The sequence below is a fragment of the Giraffa tippelskirchi genome, chromosome 12 (genome assembly GCF_054371585.1).
Source record: "Giraffa tippelskirchi isolate mGirTip1 chromosome 12, T2T-mGirTip1v1.2.pri, whole genome shotgun sequence".
Taxonomy (NCBI): domain Eukaryota; kingdom Metazoa; phylum Chordata; class Mammalia; order Artiodactyla; family Giraffidae; genus Giraffa; species Giraffa tippelskirchi.
In genome coordinates, this window is record NC_137286.1 from 106,348,916 (window position 1) to 106,366,699 (window position 17,784).

General features: G+C 48.2%; 1 protein-coding gene across 4 annotated transcripts in view; it reads left to right on the top strand.

The window, feature by feature from the left end:
• The first annotated feature begins 445 nt into the window (after nucleotides 1-445).
• Nucleotides 446-17,784, top strand: part of LATS2 (large tumor suppressor kinase 2) — a 34,624-nt gene continuing 17,285 nt past the window's right edge. For 2 of the 4 annotated variants that reach the window (XM_081549024.1, XM_081549026.1), the window contains exons 1-2: nucleotides 446-697; nucleotides 10,779-11,294. In XM_081549024.1, the coding sequence (XP_081405150.1) occupies nucleotides 10,980-11,294 (315 nt within the window). In that variant the 5' untranslated portion in view covers nucleotides 446-697; nucleotides 10,779-10,979. Of the gene's footprint in view, nucleotides 698-3,055; nucleotides 3,215-10,778; nucleotides 11,295-17,784 lie in introns of those variants that run through there. The other 2 variants (XM_081549025.1, XM_081549027.1) reach the window with 1 other exon arrangement.

Below are 17,784 nucleotides of genomic sequence, written 5' to 3' on the forward strand. Positions count from 1 at the left end.
ACCAAGAGATCGCCCTGGCTGATCCAGAGTGCTTGATTCTGAGAAAAAGGTGATATTCAAAATTTTTATATTTCAGACATTAAAACAGCCTTTAAAATTTCATTCAGTACATTCAAATCAGCAGTTAAGTCCTCCATTTGTAGTTTTAGGGAGAGAAAATTGTCCCTGTTCTTAAGGAATTTTATAATCTAATTAAGGAGACAGACAACATGGGTATGAATCAAATTAAATCAGTGTAGCCCATCTTCTTTCTGATTGTCTAGGCCTTTCGAAATCTGACCCTCCTCTGCTTTTTCACTACTCCCCATAGAAAACATTCTTCTTAGTTAGGCAGATTTGCTGCATGTCTGCCACAGATTACAAAGAGGACTTTTCTTTCCAAAAATTGTGTTCAGAGACCAGAGCCTGCTTTCCAGCCACTAAGGTATAAGAGGCTAAGTCATAATCAGGTTGCTTGCATTCACAGGTGGGAAAGGGTGGGGGAGGGGGGCACTTTGCACAGCAGCCTCAGGGGGGACCCCTTAAACACCTTTGGCCCCAGGCCCCCCTGCTCATTCCACAGGGACCATTCCTGCCTCCTCGGACGAAGTGAAAAGGTCATGACTGTTGGAGATTACCTGAATACACCTTATAATTCGGTGTTTCCAAGCTCTGGTGTCAGATCCACCAGGGCTGGACTCCCAGCTCTTCGTCTCTGGTGAGTTAGTTGGGCTCTCTGTGTTTTAGGGTCTTCTATAAAATGGGGTTAATAACACAGTTGTTGTTCAGTTGCTCAGTCATGTCTGACTGTGACCCCATGGACTGCCATACGCCGGGCTTCCCTGTCCTTCACCATTTCCTGGAGCTTGCTCAAACTCATGTCCATTGAGTTGTTGATGCCATCCAACCATCTCATCCTCTGTCATCCCTTTCTCCTCCTGCCTTCAATCTTTCCCAGCATCAGGGTCTTTTCCAATGAGTCAGTTCTTCGCATCAGGTGGCCAAAATATTGGATTTTCAGCTTCAGCATCAGTTCTTCCAGTGAATAATCAGGATTTCGTTTAGGATAGACTGGTTGGATCTCCTTGCAGTCCAAGGGACTCTCAAGAGTCTTCTCTAACACCACAGTTCAAAAGCATCAATTCTTTGGCACTCAGCTTTCTTTACAGTCCAACTCTCACATCCATACATGACTACTGGAAAAGCCATAGCTTTGATTAGACGGACCTTTGTTGGCAAAGTAAAGTCTCTGCTTTTTAATATGCTGTCTAGATGGTCACAGCTTTTCTTCCAAGGAGCAAGTGTCTTTTAATTTCATGCCTGCAGTCACCATCTGCAGTGATTTTGGAGCCCAAGAAAATAAAGTCTGTCACTGTTTCCATTGTGTTCCCCATCTATTTGCCATGAAGTGATGGGACTGGATGCCATGATCTTAGTTTTTTGAATGTTGAGTTTTAAGCCAGAGGATTAACTGAGATGATACACAAGTGTAGGGCAACACCTGGTATACACACATAGTATATACATATGTTAATCAAATTTATGCCCAGCGAGGTTGCCACCGCCACAGACTTTGTGCTCAGCAGACATTGTGCTTCCTGTCTCTTCTCTCCCCTTCTCAACTGGATGCATTATGTGGATGATTATTTAAAGATTTTTTAAACTTGTCCTATGTAGAGTTATCAGCAATTATAAGACAAAAGTCACTCCGAAAAGTTATGTCCAGAGACTAACACTTTCAATATTTGGTAGCATAATTTTCTGGACTTAAAATCACACACACATATGTATGTGTATATACATGTATATACACACACACACACACACACATATATACTGTTATATATTTTACATGATATATATAATGTGTATTTTAGGTATATAGCTTAAATGTAAATACATATATCATTTAACCAAATTAGATCCTGTATGCTGTTCTGTCACTTAAGTTTCTTGAATCCATCTACGAGAGGGTTCTGCCAGTGGGTAAATGGAGTAGTTCTGCTCACTATGGTACCAACAGTGTTTAGTTTAATCCATGGTTCATGGCAGGTCCTCAAAAAAAAACAAAACCCAAAAGAATGATTGACTCTGTGTCAATAAACACAACTGTTCTCCTATATTCTATATCAGTTTCCTCAAGAGAGACTCTATCTGGAGGTTTGTTTCCAATTTGTTTCCTGTATATGTGAAAATTTTTTAAAGATGCTTTTTAAAAAGGCACAAAGAATAATAACAGCATACATTATTGAATCTAATCACTAAGAATCAACAAATTTTAAAATTCGGACAGTTTGTTCCAAATAAAGAAACAAAGACTGGAGAGAAAAATGACGCCCCAGTTTCCTCCTGAGTCCAGTTTCCAGCCTCCCTGCTGCCCGGCCACAGTTGTCACGATTTCCGCGTGTACGTCTTGCAGTCCTTGTGGGTACGAGTATACAATACTTGATCAGTCTAGGTTCTGTGAAATTTGGTTTATTTATAAACATGCTGTTGTAATGCATATATAGTTCTGCACCTCGCTTTTCTCCCCTCTGCAATGATTTTTGAAGTCTATCTACACTCACGTTTCACCGAGCGATTTTACATATTTTATTTCCCCACTGTTCCCCACTGCTGGACGTTTAGGTTCCTCTTGATTTTTCACTATTGCAAACAATTCCAAAATTTGATTAGGTGTCTCAGTCATAAATTGTAAAGTCCATTTTATTTACAGCCTATTTGTTTTAGTTAGTTCTGTCTCTGTCGTCGAGGACAGAGCAAGGGAAGGACCTTTTCCCGCACACAAAGAGAGAAGGCGGCCAGCCCGGGCCGAGCGTAGGTGAGGGTGGAGGCCGGCGTCCAGGTGAGGGGCTAGGTGGGGCGCAGGTTCCGGGATCGGGGCGCCCCCCGGGGGCTGAGCGGGAGGGCGGAGCCGGGCCGGCGAGCCCTCGCGGACAGTCCGCAGCCTGACGCGCGGGAGGAGGGGCCGGCGGGGGCGGGACAGGGCTGACTGTGGGGCGGGGCGGCGCTGACGCGACGGTCACGTGACGGCCCAGGAATGCCAACAATGTAGCGAATGTCCCGCTCGGGCTGCGCGCTGGGCCGCGGCGCTCGCGCCGGAAGATGGGGCCGCCCGCCCGCCAGCCCGCCGGCGCCCCGTGTCCCCGCCCGCTGGCCGCCCCCGGGCCCGGCGTCCCCCGCGAGGCCCCGGAGCCGCGGGCCAGGCGGCCGCGGACGGTGTAGACGGCGCGAGGTGAGCGGAGCGGTGGGGTCCGGACACGGGACGGGGCGGCGGGCGGGGCCGCACGCTCGGCCGGGGGGTGTCCGCGCCGTCGGGCCGCCTCGGCCCCCGCCCCTCGGCCCAGCGGGCGGTGGTCCCCCGCCGAGGCCTCGCCCCGCTCCGGCCGGGCCGCGCCCCCGGGCCGCCCCCTCCCCCACCAGCTTCCCCACCCCGACCTGGTCCGGAGCTGGGCCTGCCGAGCCCCCTGCGACCGGCTCTGGGCCGGGTTCCGAAGCGGCTCGCGGTCCTGGGGCGCCGGAGGGGGCAGGCGGGGCCTGGGTGGCACACCTGCCCGGCCCGCGGGCGTCGGCCGGGCCCGGCCGGTGCGTTGGGCGTGCGGTCCGCGGGCGGCGGGGCTGGGGTCTCGCCGGGCTGGAATCCCTGCTGGAGCCCCCGCCCGGGGCCTCGCGGGGTCCAGCGCCTGGCAGGTAGAGTTAGTGGCCAGGCAGCTCTCTTCCCAAAGTGCTCAGCAAGTACGTACTATTTCAGAGGAAAGTTTGGCCACATTTTACTAAGAAACTTGAATGGAAAGTCACAAAATGCGTGATGTTCACACAGGTGTTCAGTTTAAATTTTATCCCAGGAGTTGACAGGCCTTCCCTTAGTAATGGAGAAAGTAACTCCTGGCGCATTATTAGGAAAATTGTGCTAAGGAGACTTTGGTCCATATTTTCAGTTGAATTTACGCTCCGTTCCCTGCAATGGATCACCATTTTTGAGCGCTCAATCTAGAGACTAAGCTGCTTTGTATCTTTTCAGTTTTTTCTTTAGCAAATGTATTAACAAGGCAGTAAGAGAAAAATCTTCAAAATAAGAATGCACAGACTGTTTAAGAAAGTCTGTTTTAAATTATAATTAACAAGACACTGTTATTCAGCCTCATAAAATTTGGTCACTGTTTAGTGAATATACCAGCATTCCTTTGAAATTAAAATTGCTGAACATTTAATAAGTCTCAAAAAGTCAAGCAGTTTATTGAATAACTATCTGAGCAGAAGCTGTCATGAAAAAATATTAAGGTGAATTACTAGAATCTTGGAATTTTTGAACTGTAGAGAGTTCCTGCAGCTCTTATCTGACTTGAAGTAGTTTTGACTTAGCTGTACATATTTCTTTCTTTCCTTAGTAAATCCCCGGGTTGGTGGGAGGGACTTTCCTTTGGTGGTGGTGGGGGGAATGTTTTTACAATAAGATGCCTTGTTGTTTTGAATATCGTGATGTAAATAGCCGGCCCTGGTCTCCTAAACCTCACTGCATGTGTGGGCTGGGGGTGGGGAGAGGTGTTGAAGCTGATAAATTCCCCGTAAACTCACAGGAAAGATTTGGGGAACTTTGGGGGGAGGTGTTCTGATTTGTATTGGAAAAAACAGATTAACGTAGTTTTTGAAAAGCTGCTTTTATATTTTATTTCATGGTCATTATAATGTGAAACTTCTGAATAATGTTCTTCACTGACCTTTAAAAGAATGATGGGTTTGAAGAAAGAAGATCAATTCACTGCATTTACTTTGCTTTGATTGTAAATCCGCTCTAAAAAAACTCTCTGAATCTCCTTCCTTTTTAAAGAAGCCAAGTGTTCGGTAATCCCCGTCCAGCCTCCACAGTCCAGGGTCCTCAGCCCCATTGTGTGCGGGTGGCTGCAGCTCTGTGTGGAGATGGGGTTGGGTTTTATCACAGTAGCACCTGTGGAGGCTGCTGGAGCCTGAAGGTAGGTAGCCCGCTTCACAGCTCACTTCCCTGTTGGTTGCTTTAAAGCCAACAAAGATTGGTACCCTTGGACAGACAGAGAACAGTTACAATGCTAAAATTATGGTGGGAATTTGACTCTGACATTGTTCACTGTTTGCCATTCACTGTAGGAAAACTTTGTATCTCTTGCCATCTGTCAACCTAATAGTGACAGGTGTTTTTCTTTACTTAATTAATTTTTGTCTTTGTGCCAGTATTTGACCTTCATAGGAATTTTTGTGCAGGATAAGTGAAAACTCATATTTTGTAGCATTGGTTTGCATTTACTATTAACTGCTCTGATTTTGTGGTGCCAGGCAGATCCTGTAGTCTCTAAATGGAGTTAGGATGGTGAGAACCTTTCTGAGGATGTAAGTTGGCTTTTGAATGGAGTGGGTCTCTGGGGTGGTGACTCCCTGCCTCCAGGCGGTGATCTTGAGCAGGAGTGCTGAGGACTGGCTTTTTCCTTACTCATTAACTCTGTCCTGTCCTGCTTCACAGGAGTGCTACTCCTGTGTTTTCATTAAATTGACCCAGAGGGTACCTCCCCCTCCCCACACCCATAGTTATCTCCCTGTTCGTCTTTCTCTTCTGTGTTTTAGCCTTTTCACAGGAAGTCCCAGGCTCCAGGAATAGCTTCACACTTCCTCTGTCCAATGTCAGCCCTTTCCCCTTTCCAGCTTTGGTGACACAACCCTTTCTCTGAGAGGTCTTCTCTGAATAGGCCTGAGCACTGGGATTCCCGGGACAGTCACGGTCACCTCTGTCCACGGCAGTGGCTCGGGTGGTCAGAGCCCTGGCCAGGAAGTGTCTGACCCTGGGAAGGGAGGGTGTTGGAAGGAGGCAAGGCTTCTCAAAGAGTGGAAGCCCTGCTAGGGTGTGGAAAGAACACAGGAGACTCACTTGCTGGGTTGCTTGCTGTGAGGAGTGCTGCACAGAACGGATCATACGTTTATCCCCGGCCCGCTCATTCCGTGTGGTGGTCTTGGGTACAGACTTCTATAGCTCCGTGGTTTTTATGCTGTTAGTCATACTGTGTGTGTCTCTGTGTGGGTATACACATACATGGGTATCTGTGTATCTATATCATACCAATGTCGTGTATAAAGCCAATAAGGCATGTGGCGGTTTCTTTTCCCTGGGTCAGAAACTTATTTGGAGGTGAGGCTCTGTCCTACCTGGGTAACCCAACGTACCGTCCAGCACAGCATTTGGCATATGTGGAAGACCTCTGTGCCCTCTGAAACCTTGTGATTGCGCCCTTGATTGGAAGGATGTTCTCAGGGCCCCTCCCGGTGAGAGGTGGCCCTGGCATGGGGTTTCCTGGCCAGGGCAGCCCTGGAGTCGGCCATTAGCGTGGTGGTTTATGATTCTGGCGTTCAGCACCTGGCTGGAGGCCTGGCCAGGCTGCCTGATCTCGTTTCAGCTTTGCTAGTTAATTATAGTAAAGATACGATTTAAATAATAACTGGAATTTTAGGTCCAAGAAATACTGTTTAAAAAAATGCCGTACGTCATTCGCGTGGGTCCCACAGGACGTGTGTTTCATTGGTCCCCTGGTCGGTGCTGAATGTGTTTTGGCAGCCAGTGAGGTTGTGAAGCACTTGAAGGAATTAGAATAAAAATTCTTGAACATCTGATAACATTTTCCAGGATTGGTTGAAGGACTAGAATTGAGTTTGATAGGGCCACATTAAGGTTTGCTTAAAATGCTGCTCTCGTATTGTTTTTAGTGGAGCCGCCTGTACTCGGGATAGGCCTTAGCTGTCGTCTCAGCTCCAGATTTGAAAATGAGTTTTGTTTTGTGAGGTGTATTGCAACTTTAAAATTCCAGTGTCTTATAGTTTCTTTTGAGGTATATTTAAGTCAGTTGATGATACCTAAGAAATTCCCAACATTAAACTGCTTTGTTTGCTACCCACCCCACCTTTTTTTTGGCGCACCGTGGCTTGTGGGATCTTAGTTCTCTGGCCTCAGTAGTGAAAACACAGAATTCTAACCACTGCACCACCAGGGATTTCCCGTGTATGCATGTATGCTAAGTCGCTTCAACTGTGTGCAACTGTTCCGACCCCGTGGACTGTACCCACCACGCTCCTCTGTCCATGGGATTCTCCAGGCAGGAATACTGGAGTGGGTTGCCATGCCCTCTTCCAGGGGATCTTCCTGACCCAGGGATTGAACCCTCGTCTCATGTCTCCTGCATTGGCAGGCCGATTCTTTACCACTAGTGCCCCCTGGGAAGCCTGTATAATTTTATTAATTTATTTTTGGCTGTGATGTGTCTTTGGCGCCGTGCAGGTTTTCTCTCTAGTTATGGGGAGTCGGGGCTACACATTAGGTGTGCGGGTGGCTTCTCTTGTCACGGAACACAAGCTCTAGGCATAAGGTGTCGGTAGTTACAGCACATGGACTCAGTAGTTGCGATTCCCGGGCTCTAGAGCACAGGCTCAATAGTTGTGGCGCACCGGTTTAGTTGCTCCATGGCATGTGGGATCTTCCCAGACCAGGAATTGAACCCGTCCGTGTCTTCTGCATTGGCAGGCAGATTCTTTACCACTGAGCCACCAGGGAGGCCCACCCTCATTTTTTTTAAGACCCTTGAGACCTTAGGTCATAGGGCCCTTAGGGCCTTTTGAAATTCTGGATGAGAGAGCTTATTAAAATGATACCATAGTGTGTCAGAGGGACTCGTTTCCAGCTGCAGTCGTAATTTGACTGATGAGTAGTCTCATGAAAAATGCTTTCAGAAGTTCATAATTTTGCCATGAAATCAACTGTTGTCAAACTAAAGTCTAAAATACAAGGTCTCAAGCTGAGAAAATACTTGGATTCTTTGTGAGACTGAAGGAAAGTTTCATCCTTCCTAGTGATTCAGGCGGGACAGGCCTGCCCGTAGGTGTCTGGCACCATCACCAAGGAATCCAGGTGTGCCTAGGAGAGCGTGGGGGGAGGTGCTCCCACCCCCTCTGCGCAAGGAGCTTTCCCAGGTGCAGGTTGAGGGGCTGTCACTGAATAACTGTCACCTTTTCTGTATGTTTGAAAATCTTCATAATGAAATGCTGAGGGGGAGGAAAAGAAAGGACAGACACCACTAGGTCTGACCTGGATTCCGTTCAGGGGCACCCCCCCTCCCCCCAGTGTTTCTTAGCTCATGTGTAAATGCAAACATGTCTGGTCTCTCCTGCACTGCTTGGCTTTATAATTGAAATGTTTGTGGGACCTACAGGCACTCAAAAGTTTCTGGGGGTGTGTGGCCTTGGGCAGCCGCTCCCCATTGTGTTTCCGTGTGGGGTGGAGGGGTACCAGGCGGTTCAGACCTCCGTCTGTGAGTGGGGTGCACTTGTGTCAGCACCAGTGCTGAGGTCCAGCTTTTCCCAGCACAGCTGTGTTTGGAGGGGGAGCATGGTCAGACCCTGGCCCGCTGGATATGAACATTAGATGAGTTGGCGTAATGCTTATCATTTTAACCATTCCTGAGTGTACAGTTCAGTGGCAGTAAATACATGCACACTGTCGCTGCAGTCACTGCCACAGTCCGGACTTTTTCAGTGTCCCAAACAGAAGCTCTGTACCCGTTAAGTAATAACCTCCTCAGCCCAGCCCTGGTAACTACAGTCTACCTTGTCTCTGGATTTGCCTCATCAGAGTCACATGGTGTTCTCCTTCTGTGTCTGGCTTGCTTCACCCAACGTAATGTCCTCAAGGTTCATCCACATTGTAGCCTGTTGGCTTCCCTGGCGGCTCAGCAGTAAAGAACCCGCCTGCAATCCTGGAGCCGCGGGTTCAATCCCTGGGTCGGGAAGATCCCGTGGAGAAGGAAGCGGTGACCCACTCCAGTATGCTTGCCTGAAAAATCCCACGGACAGAGGAGCCTGGTGGGTTATAGTCCATGGGGTCGCAAAGACTCCAACACGACTTAGTGACTGAACACCAGCTTGTGTCAGAGCTTTACTACTTTTTCTGGCTGAGTAGTTTAGCACAGTTGTGCAGCTTTTTACAGTGGTTTTGTGTAAACATCAGAAATGTTGCATCTGAAGCCTCAGAGAAGGGGCACAGCCCCTGCTGAGTGCTCTCCTGAGACCCGCAGGGGGCAGGTTTCAGCTCCAGCCCAGGAGAGGGCACAGACCCAGGCAGTTCCAGGCAGTGGGCAGTGGCTCCCACCCTCAGTTCTCACAGTTCAGGTGCTGGCGCCTGGGGAGGGGAGGCTGGGGGTGAACAGCAGGGTCTCCGAGGTTGGGTGGGTGAGGGGCCCTCTGCTCTGGAGGGGTTTACAGCTGGGAACCCTGGGGTTCAGGTGGTGAGCAGGTGGGAGGGGGTTGTCCCTGGACACAGGGCAGGCTTGCCACGCTCCTGCTGGAGGAAGAACCAGGTCCTCAGAGCTGTGCAGCCTGCATCAGGCTGCAGGCACATGTTCACACAGACTCTAATGGTGTCAGCCTTTCCCCGTCTGAGCTTTTCTTTCTTTAAAAAGAAAGATACTTTAACTTTTTAAACGTTGTCATCAAAAACTCATTTTTTTAACATTGAAGCCCAGCTGATTTACAGTGTTAATTTTGAATCTTTAGTAAAGTGACTCAATTATGCACGTATATACACTATTTTTCATATTCTTTTTCATTGTGGCTTATTGCAGGATATTGAATATAGTTCCCTGTACTATACATTAGGATCTTATCCATTCTCTATATAATAGCCTGTATCTGCTAACCCCAAACTCCTAATCTGACCCTCCCCCTCCCAACTTTCCCCCGTGGCAACCACAAGTCTGTTGTCTATGCCTGTGAGTCTATTTTTGCTTCATAGATAGGCTCTTTTGTATCATATTTTAGATTCCACATAAAAGTGATGTCATATGGTATTAGTCTTTCTCTGTTTGACTTACTTCACTTAGTATGATAATCTCTTTAAGTCCATCCATGTTGCTGCAAATGGCATTTCATTCTTTTTAATGGCTGAGTAGTATTTCATTGAGTATGTGTACCACATCTTTATCCACTCATCAGTTGACGGACATTGAGGCTGCTGCCATATTCTGGCTGTTGTATTAATAAATAGTGCTGCTATGAACATAGGGGCGCATGTATCGTTTTGAAGTAGAGTTTTCTCCAGATACATGCCCAGGAGTGGGATTGCTGGATCCTGTGTTAACTCTATTTTTAGTTTTCCTGGGAACCTCCGTACAATTCTGCACAGTGGCTGTATCAATTTACATTCCCATCAACAGAGTAGGAGCGTTCCCTTTTCTCCATACCCTCTCTAGCATTTGTTATTTGTAGACATTTTGATGTTGGCCATTCTGACCAATGTGAGGTGATACCTCATTGTGGTTTTGATTTGCATTTCTCCAATAATTAGTGATGTTGAGCATCTTGACATGTGCCTGTTGACCATCTGTATGTCTTCTTTAGAGAAATGTCTGTTTAGGTCTTCTGCCCATTTTTTGATTAGGTTGTTCGATTTTTTTGTTGTTGAGTTTGTCCATTCCTAAAAAGTACTGCTAACATTCTGTGGGAAACACCAGCAATGCTGGTAAGGGGCTTCCCTCATAGCTCAGTCGGTAAAGAATCTGCCTGCAATGCAGGAGACCTGGGTTTAATTCCTGGGTCAGGAAGATCCCCTGGAGAAGGAAATGGCAACCCACTCCAGTATTCTTGCCTGGAAAATCCCACTGACCGAGGAGCCTGGCGGGCTACAGTCTATGGGGTCGCAAGAGTTGAACACAGCTTAGCGACTAAACCGCCACCAAAAAGTACTGCTAACATTATGTGGGAAACACCAATGAACACATTCTGATTTTCCTTTTCAGGTGGAGATGATCTTCAAAATGAAGACTCTGGAAAATGTTCGGTTCTCTGCAGGAACTACAAAAATGGAAGGAAAGGACACTTTCAAAAGAAAACTGTTGTGAAAGTGTGTTTACAGCTAACAGATACTGTTGGTCTTGTCTCTTAAACAATAAAACGCTTTAAGAAGATTGTATTTATGGTCAGAGGAACCTGGGCCGACCATGCGGCCAAAGACCTTCCCCGCCACCACGTACTCGGGGAACAGCCGGCAGCGGCTGCAGGAGATCCGGGAGGGGCTGAAGCAGCCGCCTGCGGGACCGGGCAGTGACGCCACCCTGGACGCCAAGGTCCTGGGGGGCAAGGACACAGCCCGGCAGCAGCAGATGAGGAGTGCCCCAAAGTTCGGGCCATACCAGAAAGCCCTGCGGGAGATCAGATACTCCTTGCTTCCCTTTGCTAACGAGTCGGGCACCTCGGCTGCCACAGAAGTGAACCGACAGATGCTGCAGGAGCTGGTGGATGCAGGCTGTGACCAGGTGGGTACAGGCCCCAGAGGCTGCCTGTGGGCTGGCCCAGGGATAGCCCATTGGGGTGCAAAGGAGCCATGCAGACGTCCCTGGAGAGGGCTGTCTGGGCTACAAGCCCCCTTCTCCCCGAAACCGTCCTGTGAGCCACTTTCCTTCTCCAGAATGATCCAGAGATCTGAGCTCTCCCCGAAGGGTGCCCCTGGGAGGACTGGCAGGCTTTCCCACGTAGCCCTTTTTAAAGTTTATTTGGCTTATTCTGGGCTGTCATGGGAAGGAGACAGGCTTCCTTTAACTTGTTTTTGGTTTGTGCGTTTTTTAACTCGGGGGGAAGTTTGATTAGCATGAACTGGCTCTTTGACTCTTTTTCCTCCTGTTTTAAAAGATAGCATGTACGCTGTTAGAGGAGATGTAACTATATTAAAGAAAGGAGAAAGACTAGAATAAAAAGCTTCAGAAATAATCAGAATGGTGCAGCACAGTGTGATGTCTCCAGTTAGTGGTGTGAGAGTGAAAGTCGCTCATTCGTGTCCGACTCTTTGTGACCCCATGGACTATACAGCCCATGGAATTCTCCAGGCCAGAATACTGTGGGTAGCCTTTCCCTTCTCCAGGGGATCTTCCCAACCAGCAATCGAACCCAGGTCTCCCACATTGCAGGTAGATTCTTTACCAGCTGAGCTACAAGGGAAGCCCAAGAATCCTGGAGTGCGTAGCCTATCCCTTCTGCAGGGGATCTTCCCAACCCAGGAATTGAACTGAGGTCTCCTGCTTTGTAGGTGGATTCTTTACCAACTGAGCTATCAGGGAGGAGGCACCAAATACACGTAAACACACATGGGAACCATGCACTTAGCTATGCTGAGCTGTGCATGGGGTTATCAGTGACACATAACCAGTAAAAATGCACTTGCCTAATGAAACGGCTTCTGAAGGCAGGCACTTTACCAGCACCTGTTGTGTGGAAGTCAGAGCTGTGTGAACGAGGACACAAGCCAGGCACTTCTCCTTGGGGACTGAGCAGGGTTCATGCTCGGGGCACCTCAGGAGGGCTTGAGCACCTTCAGTTCCTAAGAAATAACCTAATTATGCACTCCTGGCCTCAGAGTCCCGGGACCTGGGAGAAAAGAAACAACTCCCCCTATTACTTCTAAAAGCTCCGTCAACCCTCTTGTAGTTTCTTACCAGAGAACTTACATTTCTCAGATGATCTGTTTGTGAGACTAGTGGTGCTGCTTGCAGGCTTTCTGGAGCCTCTGGGCCATGCAGGAACTCTCCTGTGGGTGCAGGGACCCTCCTGTGGGTGATGAGCTTTGTTGTGTTGAGAGCTGCTCCCCTCCAGCCCAGGGCTGTGAGCAGTGGGTGCAGAGTGGTTAGTGCAAGTGACAGCAGAGGTGCGACCATTCTCTCTGTGAGCATGTGAAGCGAGAGCCGCTGCCAGCTGCTGCCCCCTGACAGACAGGTAAGATGGTTGTGATGGTCAGAAGGAGCCAGCCATCCTGGGGAAATAGTGGGTGAGAGTGCAGAGACTCAGCCTGACTGCAGAGCTGAAAACCTACTGTAAGTCACTTACAAACAAAAGAGCTGTTGTTGCAGTTGTGATATAAAGAAACAAATCAGGCAGATGATCCAGAATTCAGATGGGATCTCATTGTGGTAAAATCCATTAGTGATGATTGCAGTGCAGGAAATAATGAAGTGGGTACTGTTTCCAATACATTAAAACACAAATATAGTAAAATGAAGTATTGGGGTACCCGTAAGTTCCCATCAGCATTTAATTTATGTTAATTGCTAGCAGAAAGGACTGCCATTTTAATGCTCCTGAAATAATCCATCAGTTTGGTGTATAGTGTTACTTTATGACTTAAAACAACCCTGCCTTCATTCTGACCTTCCAACTCAGACTTTTTCCTGGCCTGGTCAGAGGGTACATTTGCTTTCAGAGAAATCTGGTTCAAAAGTTATTATCTGGGGACTTCCCTGGTGGTCCAGTGGTTTAGACTCCCCTACTTCCTCCAGGGAGGAGGTGTGGCTTTAATCACTAGTTGGGGAGCTGAGATCCAACATGCTGTGAGATGCGGCCAAAACGGGGGAAAAGAATTTTAAAAAAGATTCCTAAGGCACATGAAAGGATGCTCAACATCAGTAATTAATAGAGAAATGCAAATCAAACCTACAGTGAGGTACCCCCTCACAGAGGTCAGAATGGCCATTATCAGAAAGGCTGCAAATAAATGCTCGAGAGGGTATGGAGAAAACAGAATCCTCCTACACTGTTGGTGGGAATGTAAACTGGTGCAGCCACTATGAAGAACAGGATGGAGGTTTCTTAAAAAAACTAAACATAGAGTTACTGCACGACCCAGCAATCCCACTCCTGGGCATAAATCCAGAAAATATAAAAACTCTAGTTCAGAAAGGAATATGCACCTCCGTGTTCAGAGCAACATTGTTTACAATAGCCATGACATGGCAGCAACCTAAATGTACGTCAGTGAATGAATGGATAAAGAAGATGTGGTGTGTGTATACACACACCATGGCATATATGTCTGCCATAAACAATGAAATAATGCTATTTGGAGCAACATGGATGCAACTTAGAGATTGTCATATTAAGTGAAGCAAGTCAGAGAAAGATATGTGGAATCGGATTTTTTAAAAAGATACAAATGAATTTATTTATAAAATAGAGTCTTAAAGATATCAAAAACAACCTTATAGTTACCAAAGGTGAAACGTGGGGGGAGGGATAAATCAGGAGTTTGTAACATATACATACTAATATGTAAAATAGGTAACCATTTTTACCTATAAAGTAAAATAGGACTTACCATATAGCACAAGGAACTCTACTCAATATCCTGTGATAACCTATGTGAGAAAATCTGAAAAAGAATAATACAGGTATATGTATAATTGAATCACTTTGCTGTACACCTAAAACTGAGGACATTATAAATCAAGGATACTCCAATTAAGAAAGAAAAAAAAGGATGCCCAGGTGGGAGGAATACCAAAGGGCAGCCATTGGCAAAGTACCCAGCTGAAGAGTCAAGAGGGGACTTGATGTTTTATTACTTACCACAAGTGTTTTATCACTTGTTTTTTAATACGTGGTCAAAATGATGTGTCCCAGAAGAGGTCACTGCCTCTCTGAAAGCAGAGCCTTGTGTTTTTCTCCCGGAATGTCCCCTTGTGGACGCAGCGAGGCCCTGTGGTCTGCTGTCGTGTCGGTGACTCCCCGAGGCGGCACCAGAGAGGGGGTGCTAGCTGCCTGCGTGCAGTCGCTGCTGTGGGGTGTGGGGTCCTGGGCGGAGGAGGGCTGAGGGGCACCGCAGAGTCACCTGGTGAGGTGGCTCCTCTGAGTCGAAGACCAGGGGTGTGTGGGGCCGAGCCCGGGCCGCGCCTCCAGAGCGGCACCCCCCCACTCCGCCCTGCCGTGTGAGGGGCGCCGGGCTGTTGCCTCCGCTGCGGGACGGCACGTGGGGAGGGCGGCGGGCAGGTGGGAGCGCGGCCCGGAGGCCCCTGGGACCACGCGGGTCAGCGGCCTGTGGACGGAGGACCACCCGCCCGCAGGTCCAAATGGAGCTGTTGTGATGGAGAGGCGGGGACGGAGTGAGGGCACCGCTCACGAGAAACCCACGGCCCTGGACCCCTAGACAGATGAGCCGATGAGAAAGCAACAAAGCTTAGTTTTTTGAGAGATTTAAAATATTCAGAAATTCAAGCAAAAAGACTGCACCCTTTTGTTTTTCTAAACGTGCGATTCCTCTACGCCTGCGGGGGACGCCCGCCGGCCCCAGGAGGTACTCAGATGGGATCTGCCTCTTGTCGGGAGGCTGAATCTCCTGATCTGTCCCCAGAACACAGCGGGCCGCACCCGGGCCAGGCGGCCAGGCAGGGACTTTGGGACTTCCTTGGAGGCCCGGGGCTGAGACTCCCCGCTCCCAGTGCAGGGGCCTTGGTTCCGTCCCTCCTGGGGCACTGAGCCCTGTGTGCAGCTGCTAAGAGTTCACACACAGGGCGAAAACAGACGCATGCCGCAACTGAAAGATCCCAGTGCCGCAGCTCAAGAACCAATGCAGCAAAATAGGTAAAAACAAATAGTTAAAAACAAAACAGAGGCACGAAAGTAGCTTCCTGGGAGAGTTGGTGTGGAGCAGGCTGTCCCACTCAGGCACCTGGGTGACGGTATCAGGACAGTGACTCACTTATAAAATTTATTTTTTTTTAGTACCAAAAACATTTTGTATTGGGGTATAGCTGGTTAATGTTGTGATAGTTTCAGGTGGACAGCAAAGGGACTCAGCCATATGTGTACATATATCCATTTTCCCCCAAACTCCGCGCTTATCCAGGCTGCCACATAACACTGACTGCTCACCTTCTTGTTGGATGCTACACGGTTCTACAGACACCTGACAAGTTGAGGGAGTGTTTAAGGTTTCAGAGACCTTTTTCCTAAAATAATTTTTATTTATTTATCTATTTTTGGCTGTGCTTGGTGTTTATTGCCGTGTGCAGGCTTTCTCTAGTTGCAGCGAGCCCGGGCGACTCTTCGTTGTGGGTACATGGGCATCTCATGCAGTGGTTTCTCTAGAGCATGTGGGTTTCAGTAGTTGTGACACATGGGCATGACAGTTGTGGCTTAGGGACTCTGGAGCATAGGCTCAAGTATATGTGGCACATGGACTTAGTTGCTCTGCTGCCTGTGGGATCTTCCTGGACCAGGGATCGAACCAGTGTCCTCTGCACTGCAAGACAGACTCTTAACAATTGGACCACCAGGGAAGTCCCTCAGAGACTTTTCTGATGTGTCTGTGTACATATGCGCTAGCCTGGGAGTGGGGGATCCTGTGTGAATGAGGCGGTCCAGAGGAGGGAGGCTACTTGAGGGGTGACTCTTCCTCAAGCCCCTTGTGGCTCCTGTGAAGAAGGCAGTTATCTTCTGATGGGAAGGTGTCGCCTGCAGACAGCACTCAGGCATTTTTAGTGAGATGTTTTTCCAATTACAGAGCAGGATCCTTGAATGAGTGGAATAATTGGTTTTGTGGGCTCTGATAACAGTGCAGAGTCAGATCACATGTAAATAAGGTTAAGTGTTGTTCTTATGAAATTGTGAGAGTGAAGACAAAACTGCCGTGCGCTGTGAATAAACTGCTAGCCTTTTCTGCCTGGAGGATGACAGGCCATCTGTAACTCCTGGAGGCTCCACATTCCTCAGAAATGGAGAGAGAAACCCTGATTTTGAAACCGAAAATTACATTTTCACTACCTTTTTTTCAAAACTAAATTGTCATAAAACAGATTGGATCTTTGTTTAGGTTGTTTAGATAGAAAAAGAATATTAAGTGTTATTTGTGAATTTCTGAGAAAGGAGATTTCATTTGATTGAATCTGTAAAGCCACTCAGCAGACATTCTTTTTTTTTTCTGGAGTAATACACTCTTCCTTCATTGGTCTGGTAATGTCTGGTCTGCTGCTCCAATGGGACCGACCTTCGGGCTCAGCGCAGTAATGTGGGGTCCCTGGAGCCAGCAGCGTTCGTGTTACTGCCGGGCTCGTGCCTCTCTGCCCCAGGGGTGGAAGTGCTTTGTTGCCGGGGATCTCAGCCTCTCACTCTGCCGGAAAGCCTTCCTGGCAGGTGACTTGAGAAAGTGTCCAGCGAATGCTTTTCTTTCAGAAGCACGCTTCACGGCAGTGCTGGCCGAGGGAGTGGGGCGCTCACACCGCAGCACTGGAGCCCCATGTATCCCACATGGGGGTGCTGGCCGGCGCTCTACCTGCCAGCCTCTCTCCTCTGGCTGCTGCCCCAGCATCCGTGTGCTGCAGGCTGCCCATTGGGCTCCAAAGGTTGGCAGGCCTCTGCATCCATCAGCGACGGGTGGCTGTGTCACAGACACCACCTTCCCTGGAAGTCCAGTGGTTAAGATTCCTTGTGGTGAAGACTAAAAAATAGTTGTTTTCTCTTATCTGTTTTTTCCTCTAAATTATTTAGCATTTTAATCCCACTTCCTTATTTAACTTTAAAATGATCTGTTTACATTTAGTGGAAGGACAAGGAAAGGGACATTTCAAAGAGTAAATAAACAGAACATTCCAACACAACTTGCAAGGGCATCTGTGAGACAGGATTCTGGTATGGCCTTTACTAAGGTCAGGTCTTTTGTCACTTACAGCCTTTTGTTACCTTTCCTGCCTGTTTTAGAGCTTTTCTACAGAAAATCAGTCTCTTTGCATAGATTTTAGAATCATAGCACACGCTAATTTTTGCTTTTATAAGGTAATAAGTATTCCCTGGAGCACATTGCTCAGTGTAAGAAATGAGAACATTCTTTGGCTTCAAGTCAGAGCGACTAATCCCGTCCCAGTGGGACTGACGTGGTGCCCCAGAGCAGGCCGGCTTCACCTGCCACCACAGCTGCTGTAACTGGCCCAGGCGGCGGGCAGGTGGGTGGTGAGAACCTGCAAGTGGGGACTCTTCCCCAGCACCCAG